The sequence below is a fragment of the Homalodisca vitripennis genome, chromosome 3, assembly GCF_021130785.1.
Source record: "Homalodisca vitripennis isolate AUS2020 chromosome 3, UT_GWSS_2.1, whole genome shotgun sequence".
NCBI classification, from domain to species: domain Eukaryota; kingdom Metazoa; phylum Arthropoda; class Insecta; order Hemiptera; family Cicadellidae; genus Homalodisca; species Homalodisca vitripennis.
The window spans coordinates 71,006,549-71,018,981 of NC_060209.1; the positions used below are offsets into that span (position 1 = coordinate 71,006,549).

At 32.8% G+C, this 12,433-nt stretch overlaps 1 protein-coding gene across 1 annotated transcript; it reads left to right on the top strand.

Moving 5' to 3' along the window:
• The first annotated feature begins 435 nt into the window (after nt 1-435).
• LOC124358231 lies at nt 436-4,815 on the top strand. Its single transcript, XM_046810526.1, has 3 exons — nt 436-1,239; nt 1,420-2,222; nt 4,689-4,815. Exons 1-3 carry the CDS (start codon nt 436-438, stop codon nt 4,813-4,815), a joined length of 1,734 nt encoding a protein of 577 aa, XP_046666482.1.
• The last annotated feature ends 7,618 nt before the right edge of the window (nt 4,816-12,433 follow it).

Sequence of the window (12,433 nt, forward strand, 5' to 3'; positions counted from 1 at the left end):
TAAGGGAAAAATGGATGACGTCCTCAAAGTCCTCGAAGTGAGTGACCTTCATATTAGTAAGATAGTTCGAATTGGTAAAGGGAAGCCCGGAAAACCTCGTCCGATGAAGGTTTCCTTTGGTGACACAAGTGAGGCCATCAGCTTCTTTAAAAATTTTGATTCTCCCAAACTTAGCAGTATTTTCCCTGACAGTGCTGTTGAAGTGTCCCGTGATCGAACTGTCAAGGAGAGATATCACTTGCAAGAACTTCGAAATTCTCTAGCTGTCAGAGAAAGGAATGGGGAGAAGGATTTAACAATTAAGTATCAGAATGGGGTGCCGATGATAGTTAAGAAGACAAAAAACTAGTTTCATCCAACGGTCATACTTATTTTTACTATCAAAATGTGAATGGAATGAGAAGCAAACTGAATGAATTCAAGTCCTCAATTACTATGTCTAACTTCGACGTTGTCATATTGGCGGAGACAAACTTGTCAGTTGACGTTGACGATGCTGAGGTGTTGCCTAAGAATTTCTCAATTTATAGATGTGATAGGTCTCCACTGAGCAGCTCTAAGTCTGGTAAGGGTGGAGTAATGGTGGCCATCAGGGATGCTATCAACTCAACTCAACTCTACTCTGAAATCAATGATATTGAGCACCTTCTTATTGAGCTTAAGCCCTGCAAATACACCTCATGGCTCCTAGTAGCTTGTTACATCCCTCCTCAGCAGCCTCCCTCCAGATACAATAGTTTGTTACAGTCAATAGAGGCACTAATGTCAACGGGGCGAAGATTCGATGAGGTGGTTGTCGTGGGTGATTTCAACCTTCCCGGGATTGATTGGAATGGTTTGTCAACTGGTACGCATTCCCCAGCGTCAAGAGTGGTACGGTCACTGATGGACTTGTTTCAGCTTTACCAAATCAATCAAATCTATAACAGCAGAGACGTCATGTTGGACCTGATTCTGAGTTCTAATAAAGATATTAATGTATCACTGGAGAGCGATAATCTGCTGCCGGTTGAGGAGAGACACCACCCACCCTTATCCTTTGAGATCCACTACCGACATATCAACCAATCTCATTTATTCAAAAGACACATATATGATCTGAAAAGGTGTAACCTTATGAATGTTCATCGCTCGTTGTTAACTACTGACTTTCATGCAATACTGTCCAACTCAGACCTTAACAGGGCAACAAATTCCTTTATCTCTACAGTTTCCAATATAGTAAAGGCTAACTCGCCAGTAAGAAGAATTGGCTACTCTCCGTTTCCTAAATGGTTTTCTCCTTATTTAAAAAACTTAATAATAACAAAAAAATTTTTACATAAAAAATACAAGCACTTTCCGTCAGCATCTAATTATTCCAGATTCGCTAATATAAGAGCAAGGTGTAGGGTCTTGGCTGCCTGGGATTATCGCCAGCATATACAAAGGGTGGAAGCTGGAATCCCCAACAATTTCCGTTTATTTTGGAGTCATGTCAATTCCACAAGAAAATCTTCGTCTGTGCCCTCTCAGATTGTTCACAATGGAGTCGTTGCTGAGGAGCCTCTTGCGATGTGTGAAGCATTCAAGGACTTCTTCTCCTCGGTTTTCACGAAGCCTACGGAGGTCTTTGTTCCAAGCGGATATTACCATCTCGGTGACGGAGTTGCTTATGAGTTCACCCCTGAAGAAGTATTGGAGAAGCTTAGAAACCTTGATGACAAAAAGGGCTGGGGCCCTGATGGGATTCCACCAGGGGTACTCAAGTACAGCAGAAGCATCTTGGCCATTCCAGTTTGCCACATATTTAATACTTCACTTGCGATGGGAATTTTTCCTGAGGCGTTCAAAGCAGCCTACGTGGTCCCCATTCATAAATCAGGACCTACTGACATCACCTCAAATTACAGGCCCATTTCCATTCTCTCAGCGATATCCAAAGTTTTTGAGGATCTATTTCTTGATCGAATAAGATTTAGGATTGCTCAGTTAACCTGTCCTCAGCAACACGGTTTCTCACCAGGAAGGTCGACTCTATCAAACTTAATGTTACTCCAGACTCAGGTGCAGAATGCTTTTGCTAATGGCAAACAGCTGGATACAATATATTTAGACTTTTCCAAGGCCTTTGACACTGTTGACCATGCCTTATTACTCAAGAAAATCTCTGCGCTTGGTTTCGATGACATTTCAGTTCGTTGGCTGTCGAGTTACCTTTCTGAGCGCAGGCTTGCAGTGAAGTTTGCTGGCTCAATATCCTCTGAGTTTATCTCACTTTCCGGTGTTCCCCAGGGCTCTATCATTGGACCTTATCTCTTCGCACTCTTTATAAACGATCTTCCTCTGAATATCAACAGTGACTGCCTATTGTTTGCGGACGATGTCAAGTTATACTCACAGATTTCTCATGTTGCGGATTGTGAATCACTTCAAGATAGTCTTCATGGCGTATATGAATGGTGCTTAATAAACAAAATGTCACTAAACGCCAAGAAATGTCAAGCCATATCATTTTACCGTTGCACTTCGCCTATAATATACAATTACTTGTTGCAAGGAGAAACCATCGCTAGAGTAAATGAAGTGAGAGATTTGGGAATTACTCTGACACAGAATTTTAGCCCTGAGGCTCACGTTCATAATATTTGCTCGAAGGCAAACAGAATGCTTGGTTTTATCTCCCGTTTTTCTAAACATATAACAAATATGGTAGCCCTGAGGACAATATACTGTGCCCTGGTACGCTAGATTCTGGAATATGGATCGACTGTTTGGAATCCACACCAAAAGTACCTTTGTGATGATCTTGAACGAGTTCAGCGTCGTTTCATCCGTTTGGTGGGTGTCAGAAATGGATACCAATACCAACAAGTACCAATTGATGATATGTACGCCAGACTTAAACTGGAACATCTTGATACTCGCAGGACTGTAGCCGACTTAGTGGTTCTCCATAAGTTGGTGAACGGTGAGATGGTTTGCCCGGACGTCCTTCAACTCCTCAATTTCAAGACACCATCCAGCACTCGTTCCAATGACCTCTTCATCAGGCAACACTATGGCACAAACTATGCAGCAAACAGCACGGTGGCTCGCCTGCAGAGGGCCGGCAACAACCTGCCTATAACTGTCGACCTGTTCCATGATGGCGTGAGATCATTGAAGTGGAAAGTGAAAGGTGCAGTGCTGCCAACGTAAATGCCTCCACTTAATGTCTATGTTTGTTCATTTTCTCGGTTTATTGTATGTCATAGTTTGCCTATTTACCATTGTTATTTTTACTGTCTGCTGTTTTGAAACACTGTTACGAATATCCCTGTTATATTATTTTATAGTTTATTATGTTTTTTCTGTTGTTACTGTTATTAAGTTATTTCTGTTATTATGTTATTTCTATTGTTATAGTTTATTTATTGTTGCGTTCTTTCATTATGGTATTGTTATAGTTTTTAAAACATTTAAATACGTTTTTATTCTAGCATATATCATGCCTTGCATTAGAGTATTATGTAATATTTCCTTTCAGTCATTCACATGTTTTTGTTGAGGTAATTTTTTGGTTTAGGTTAAGTTGTAATTATTGATCTTGAATTATGGATCTTGAATGTAAAAATGGAGTATGTCCGTTGGAAATAAATAAATAAATAAATAAACAGATTTGAGCGCACCGTGCGAACGACGCTACCAACAATTAATTTAACCACATCGATTTGCTTTTCTTCTTATTTCTCTAAAATGTGTAAGTTTATTTTTAATATATATATATATATATATATATATATATATATATATATAGTTTAGAAGATCCGTTCGGTGTAAGAAAATTGGAGCATACTGTTTATATTTGAAGGTTAAAGGAGTGAATAAGAAAAGAGGGGCTGTTTGGCATTTTATCATAGGTATGGAAAACTGCAAATATCTTATTCATACCATCTATTTTATTAAACTAATTTTGTTCAGATTTGATCAAATATTTAAATTTAAATAATCTGTTTAAAGATAAAAATATGTTAATTGAGTCTTAACTGCCATTTTATGTGCATTGTTAGTGCAAATATTAATGATTAGTTATTATGTATTACTACAAAATACACTATTTACCGCGAATGGGTTATTAGAAAGGTTGGATTGATATATTCATAATATTAAAAATACGTCTAATTGAAACGGTACTAACACGATAGTTACCGACTATGTATCAAATCTATTAACCACTAGTTGCCCAACTGTAATGTATCAACATCCCGAACTCTCCAGGGTGGTGAGTTGTACATTAGACTGTCACTAGTGGACAGAATCCATTAGTCCATTAAATGGTTGGTGATTAGTTGCTTGAAGCTACATTATTCAAGTAAGTTTACAATCTATTCATTGCTATTTCTTTGTAAAAAAGATTTGATTGATTATAATTAAAAACTGCTTTTATCACTGAACAGTAGGATAATTGGCCTCTAATGAGGCCTTGAATGGCATAATTAATGTACATAGTAGGGTCTGCTTATTCGACCCCATATCCAGGAGGAGTATCCTGAAAATAATAGTTTCTAAATAGTATGTTATCACTTAATCTTAACACCAACATAATTCTGTAGCCACCGATGTTTGCTGGGAAGTTATTAATATCTTCACGCTCTATACGTAAATATGAGTATTCAAATTCATAATAACCTAAAATTCTGACACTGATAAAATGTTTCTTTTCACAGGGCTCCTCAGGTCCTCCGAATTATTCTCAAAACATTCTGGCTACCATTCTTAGAAATCCTCATCACTATGATCGTCCTGTTCCTCTTCGAGACAGGGATCTCAATATACCTAAAGCCCCTTCAATAACTTCAACGATTATATTTTATCGAATAGTGAGAGGATCCTAAAGTATTATAATAATCATTAGAAAGAGTCATTATATCATGCATCTACTATTACATCTTTATGTCATGTCCAAAGATTCAAGCCTTCCAATAAGTGTATTTGCTGGAAATATTTAAGTTTGTCGATGAAAGTCTAAAAGTATTCATACGACCAGTGGATATAATAGGTATATAACATCAATTATATCCACTACTACCTTGGGTCTGGAAATTTGGAATTCTAATACACTTGCGATTTTTTCTAACGGTATTCCAAGATCTGTGGAAATCGTGGGAACAAATCTCTGCTTGTATATCCAAATCGCCATCGCTGCATAGTTCGTAGCCTCCATCAGCGTGCTACCGTTAACATCGGTTGACAGAATCCGCACATATTACCTAAATCCAGCCACACTTGAGACAATCTCATTGTTTGTACTAGTTACACAAGAGAGAACTGATCCAATGCTAAACATTGAAACACAACAAACATTAACGTTCTGACTGCCATCTGTAGCAAACATCTGAACGGTTACAATCAAAGTTATGTGGCGCAGCACAGCGTTGAATCTAAGAACTAACCTTAATAATCTCCGGACCTCAGCACACTTCGTCTGTATGAATTATTTATCTCCTGTGTAACTAAAAGAAACAAAGGTTTTATTTGATAAGGTATGTTTCATTAAAACCATCTATTACATGAATTTATTTGTAACCTCTAATGAAGCTTCAAAATTCAGTTATATAAAGATTTTTGTTGGATGGACGTGTATATAAACACTCCTGAAAGCTAAATTAAATGATTAAAAACCTCATTCAGACTATATTTTAGATCGGCTTTTGAATGCCAATAGAGATACGATTATTTGAAACTATATATTTGTTAATCTATTATATATACTATATATTTTATATATATATAAAATAAATATATGTGTTATATATATAATATATATATATATGTTTTATATATATATATATGTTTTATATATATATATATATATATATATATATATATATATATATATATATATATATATATATAAAACCTAATGAGAGATTTAACCTAAGATATAAAACATTTCAACTAAACGTGTATTATTGTACATTAATTTTAATTTTACGCTCATCTGGCATACTGCCTAGAAGGAATATTCAAGATGCAACCTGATACTCAGTGTACAAGCCCAAAATTTAAATTAAAACTTGTTATTACTATTTATTATTTGTCAGAAAAGGTATAAAATATGTAAATTTAAATCAAATTTCGAAGTTAAGAAATAGTCCATTAAATTGAATGTATCGAAATACATGTTGGTTACTGAACAAAAATTATTTTTAGTTTATATACTTGATTATGAAGCATTTATATTCTGCTGTCAGTGCTGCATATTTTGCCATTTATTCGCCCCTCACTATGTTCACTCGGGTAAAATATATTGTCCACAGTAGGCAGTATATTCCGCTCTGAACGAGTGTTGATATATTGTTCGACAATAACACATTGTTTTTTCTTGCTAACTGTTGTTAACAGACATCGTTTCAACATCACGCAAGTATCTTCATGTTATTGCAATTATTGTGCTGTGGTTCTAAAAGACGAGTTAGTAAAAAATTAAAACCTTAGTCTCAACCTGAAAGATCAAGTATTGAACCTAAAAGTCAGTGGTCATTGCCAATCATAAAATAATTTAACTGAAACGTAAACTACATATAAGTAAAAAATACACTGGTAAAGGATTTAATTTCATGTAAAAATGCGTCAAATTAATGAAACCTATCAAAAAATAAAATTGATATGAAAATACACAAAATCAGTACATATCTCACAATAATGCCTTACATTAAATTGTCAATATTTTAAATGGTATTATCAGCTCGGAATACGCTATCAGCACTTGACAGTCGTCTATTTTAGAGCTAAGCTACTGGCCATAATCACTAATAATGTTTGATTACATTATTAAAAATAAAAGTATTAATGTTTACGTAATATCAACGTTTCAGGAAAGAGAGCGCGTATTGTTTAAATCTCTTTCATGATATACCGCAGATATTATTAAGTCACTTTTAGATACCGAATAAAAATACTTAGCCCTATTTCAAGTAATTTTTACTATTACATGAGATTTACTACAACGGATTACTTACGGATAACGTAGTAACCTGTAGGTATATTCATAGTGACTTAATAATATAGTTTTTTGTCTACTAATAGCTTATAACCTTCATCGATGTGTTATTTAGTAATGTATATATTTAAATTGAATTGTCTGTGAGTGTTTTGTAAGTTTAACATTAATATGTAACAGCGGTAAGTATTGAACTCCTGAGAAATAAATTACTACCAAATCTTATGTCCACCGTAATCACAAATACTAAAAATTCTAAATGCATAAAAATTCATGTAAAGGCCACATTCAGGTATTTATAGGTTGATTCAACCTTTTTATAAACAATTGAAAATATGATTTATTCTACAATTAAACTAAAACAAACATTTCAAAGAAATATTTATCAAGAACAATTCTCATTACAAAAACATTGAGAAACAGAACACTTGGATCTAGATAAGGAATGTGTAGCTGGAAACAAGGTTCATTGATAAGTTTATTTCAAATCACTTTGGCACATTTTCTAGTCCGCCATGTTCTTTGCCCCAGAGAACAGTGACACCTAAACTTCACAGTAATATCTCCCCTAGTGGGATGCCGATATAAAGACAGACATCTGGGAATTTGGTGAGAGACATTAAAGCTTTGTGGCCCCTATGTAAATACTACCTTTGTTTGATGTTTGGTTAGGACGCTTCAGGTAAGGGTTGCCTTTAATGCAACTTAGCTTTTTCTATTTTCTTTCTAACTTACATATGGAATAAGCAGATAAACATAAGTAACGCGCTTGTGTGTTGTAGCCCGTAACAGAGTTTAATATAGTTGGAAAAACGTCAGTTACGTTAGCATTATATTAGGATTAGTCCGTTCGATGAGCCGTTTAGGTTCCATCGAGATAGTACTTGTGGTGTACATCGATGATTATTACAGTTACTATAAGTTTGTTATTGACGATGAAATGTTTGAAAGGATAAAAGGATTCCGGACATTTTTATACTGGTACAGAATTTGACATTTCTACATTCTTTAAACGTTACCTTCAGAAATACTTTTTAACATATACATTACAATTTTTTACGACCATTAATATGAAAATTACCATGGAAGAAAAAGTAAATTTAACCTAAAAATTTTGGAAATATAATCGGAATAATTATTCAATTATTTAACTTAACATAGAAAACAATAATCAAAATGTTTCAACCAGATTTAAGGTGATGTTTTATTACTCCTAGCAAGAAGCAGTGTTTTCAAAGAACTTTGTCTTGGTGATTATGTAATCTAATTAATGTAAAATAGATTATATGATCTTAAATATATTAAAGATAACACTGATAACATATACAACTAGTAATCCATAATTTTTCAAAATTTAATAAATACGAATTGGTGTACCCACAAATATTTTAACTATTTCGTATTTCCCTAACACAGTTGGAAACATTGTTACTTTTGTTTTTCTGTTTGCAGCTCAAAACCTCTTGTAGTTGTGCTGTTTTTAATTCATTCACAACAAAATTTAAAACAAATAACATCTCGCAACATTCAACTAAGCTAAAGTCTTAAAATGTATCATAGTAAACGACTTAAATATATTCACAGTTGATAATATTTAACTGTAAGCTATATGGTTACAAATTCAAATCAGAACAAACACATTACAATAACAGTAATGAGTCATATGATGTGCGGTACAGCTGGAAACCGCCATAACGCGCACATATAAGAGGTGCCTGTACAGAATACACAAGAAGATAACTGCATGTATCATTGTAGAACCATTTCTGAGGATATGTCATTGAATAACTTTTTAAAGCCGACGTTTATAGACAAATTTATAACTTCTAGGTAGTTATATTTCTAAATATTAATTAGAAATATTAGTTTATTTAAATATATTTGTTGTTTATTAGTAAAACACTATCATATTTCTTTCTAAGATATTACATATTTTATATCTTTTTTTGTATGCAAATATGTAAAATAACTTTAGAATTAAAAATAAAAATTAAGAAATATAAACGCCAATAATTTGTGAGATTAAAGTGAATCACAGTTTTATCGATGTACAATGCTTGTGAGCTAATGTATTACCTTAAACTGCCCCTCCAAACCGGATAAATTTTGTTGGAAGAAAGATCCTTTTAATACTTGTGTGTCAGCCAAGAAAATGAGAACAGTCAAGACTTCATCACAAGATGAATGTCCGGCTTACACGGGTTAGCGACACAACCCTGTCAATCACAGAGACTGTTATATAAGCGCAGTGGAGAGACAACTCCGGTTTATATCAACGTTAAGAGTTTATTAAATATGGGGTAAATATATCAGAAACTTAATCTGACGTTGTGTATTGACGGCTAAAAGGTTATTCTACTAATCAACAAACCTATAAGTGTACTATAATAATTGTGTCTAATACAATTATCCATAATATTAATCTTCGAAATAATGAATATTTTATAAACTTTAAAGATTTGTAACAAAATACAGGTAATTTTCAAAGTAAACCTTCATGGGTGGGTTTCAAAATGTAATCGAGAATAGCAGTATAACATTAGGAGATAGGTTTTTTGGACATGACACATTTAGGAATAAATATTGTTGAATGAAACTTGAATGTTTTCTCTTATTATTTGAAAAAAAAACCAAAAAGAGAAAGTTTAAATGCGAGCAGAATTCATAATTATGCATTTTTATCTATGATTATTATTTTATTATTAACACCCGGCAAATAAAAAAAGGGAAAGCATAGCACACGCAGTAGTAATTGACTTTCAAGAATGGTCGTAATACCTGTGGGATATTAAAGGGAGAAAAGTGTTTTGCAGTAAATAAGTTTTTTCAACCCAAAGCTGTCACGAAGATAATAGTTTAATATTTTATTGCTTTGCCAGCGAGATCAAACAGTTATAAGTTATAGCTATAAGTATAGATGAAATCACAAATTCACATGATTTAAAGCAGCGTCCAACTATCGTTTGATTCTTGGGGAAACTTTCCCCGGTTGGATTAACGAGAGGCAGAACATTACCGATTAAAATGTTAAACGAAACAACGATAGTATGGTGTAGCCCTAATTCTCTAACCAGGTGCATTAATCCCAACAGAGCTTTGCTTTTAACACCGACTCTCAGTATGAATTCAATATACTTTGGCGGGATGTTCTTGGGCATATGTATGTTATAAGTTAATATCCCTTGTACAAATATTTAGGTAGTAACTTTCTTCTCGCATTGCAACACCATAAATTGTTTGGCTTACAATGCATTTAAATATTTGAAGCTTAGTCATAAATCATTTGTCTGTAGTTGTTATGTAGTTTTGAATAGACTGAAAAAATTGTACACGTTTCCTAAAGATTAGCAGGCCATTTGCAACAGTTGCATCTTTATAACTCTTGAAATGAATGTAAAATAACTTAAACTATAAATTGAATATTTTGAAACTCTAGCACAAAACGTACTTGTTTAAAATGAGAAATAATTATAATATCTTAGACTAATAATATCTTAAATAATACGTAATATTTTACGAATGAAATGTGACATGATGAAGCATTGTACATTTTATTTAAAAAATACATGTACATTCTTACGAGAAACCATAATGGAAAAGAGAAAAAACAGAATAAATAAATTTTTAAAGAACCTTAGTACAATTATATGATATTTTACACTTGACATATTAACATATGTATCCTAATTAAATTAACACGTATAACATAATAATTTAGTGACGTGGTGTGTAGGCACCTGAAGACTTTAAATTTTGCATGAAACCTCGTTTCTATGAAGACAAGATTTAGTTCTTTAATGTTGATGATGTCCAGTAATGGAATTTGATTGTTTGTTAATGATGTACACTCTTTTGAATTTTAGATTATATATTTTTAGTGGTTTGAAAACCCATCTGTTGAATAATATGACCATACGTATTTCTTGTATTCAGACACTAGCTTTACTTACATTGAAATCCAATTTTAGTTACACTTGTGTAAGGCACAAAGTTGTTCAAATATTAAAACGTCCATATCGTTCTGAAAACGAACTAGATAATACCTATTTACATATATTTAAATTTTTGTGAAATAAACAAAGCGAAAGTTTACAAAATATTATTGTATGAATTTCATATTTATACGAGAAATTCGCAGTGCTCTAAAAATAAGATATTACAACATTTTATCGTGCAAAATTAATTTAGTATATATGTATTTGGAATAATACACACAGTTGATATTGTGTGAAATTGCTAAAGTTTACAAATTATTATTGTATTTATTTCATATTTCTAAAAGAAAGTCTCAATACCCTTGTTCTAATCGCCCTGTAATGATATGGCACATTTTCATACAGGTTGCACAGACTAAAAAAACTGTATGTTGCCGGTTTTTAAGCAATGAATGTGCGCGTAAGACAATAACGTGGATTAAAGCCCAAACCTCATTATATTTATCAGTTTTCATCATGCATCGCTGCTATTTTTACGCAGTAAGGTATATATTTTAAGTTTGTGATCTAAAGGAGGAGCATTATAAATATAGGTTTTTGTTTTTCAGGTATTAGATAAATACCTTCTCCGTGTAAGTTTACGGATATTTATAAAACACATTATATGCAAAATAGACTAAAATATATATTACTTTAATAATATAAGCTGTATATAGTAAATAAAAAAATAAATAAAAAACGCAAATGAAGTAGTAGTTAACCGTATTCTTCAAGACGGTCCTTAGATGGGTCTATTAATAGAAAATTATGCTTCCTTCAGTTTAAGATACAATCAAAATTTGTATCTACTTTAATGATAATGGCCTTCTAAATATAATTAATTTAATGAGTAAAGCAAAAATTGCAATTGAATACTACAGGATACTATAAATTAAACAACTGTTAAGAGAAACAGTAATTTAATTTTCTATAAATGTGTGATTATAAAACCCTTGATTTATTATATAGACATTGCCATAAATTCACACTTAGCAGAAGGGAGGTAGATTAACATAGGTTAGATAATATAAGACTGTAGACAATTAGTCTAAACGGATTTTGTTAATCTCAGGTTACTGACTTATTTAATCTTAAAGACAGACACAGGGGAGTCTTTCGTTAGATACTTATAATCCCTGGTTGTTGGCACTCTTTAGTCTGTAGAGTTAGATATCTGGTAGTCACTATACAACATGTAGGTTCTTTGGTGATAATAACAGATTTTGATAAGTTGATTATGAAGAAATAAATAAAAATTATTAATACAAAGAAAGTCATTCAAAATATTAAGGAGTACTTTTTCGAGAACTAAATCTTAGAAACATCCTTTCATAACGTCGAAAGAAAATGGTGTGAGCGTTTCTTGGTCGGCCTCAGATGTTCTGACACATGTGGTGATATTGTCGCTCGTTACAGATTGATTGTAAGTTATATGTGATATTGTGTTTTTTTTTTCTTTTCATACAGCTAGAGGAGTCCCGCTTTGTATGAGATT

Bases quoted from the DNA above. Each gene is read 5' to 3' on its own strand.
- LOC124358231 (XM_046810526.1), top strand. From the start codon at position 436: ATGTCTAACTTCGACGTTGTCATATTGGCGGAGACAAACTTGTCAGTT. The intron at 1,240-1,419 runs GTAAGAAGAATT...GATTATCGCCAG, and splicing joins TAGTAAAGGCTAACTCGCCA to CATATACAAAGGGTGGAAGC. The intron at 2,223-4,688 runs GTTTGCTGGCTC...TTCTTTTCACAG, and splicing joins GAGCGCAGGCTTGCAGTGAA to GGCTCCTCAGGTCCTCCGAA.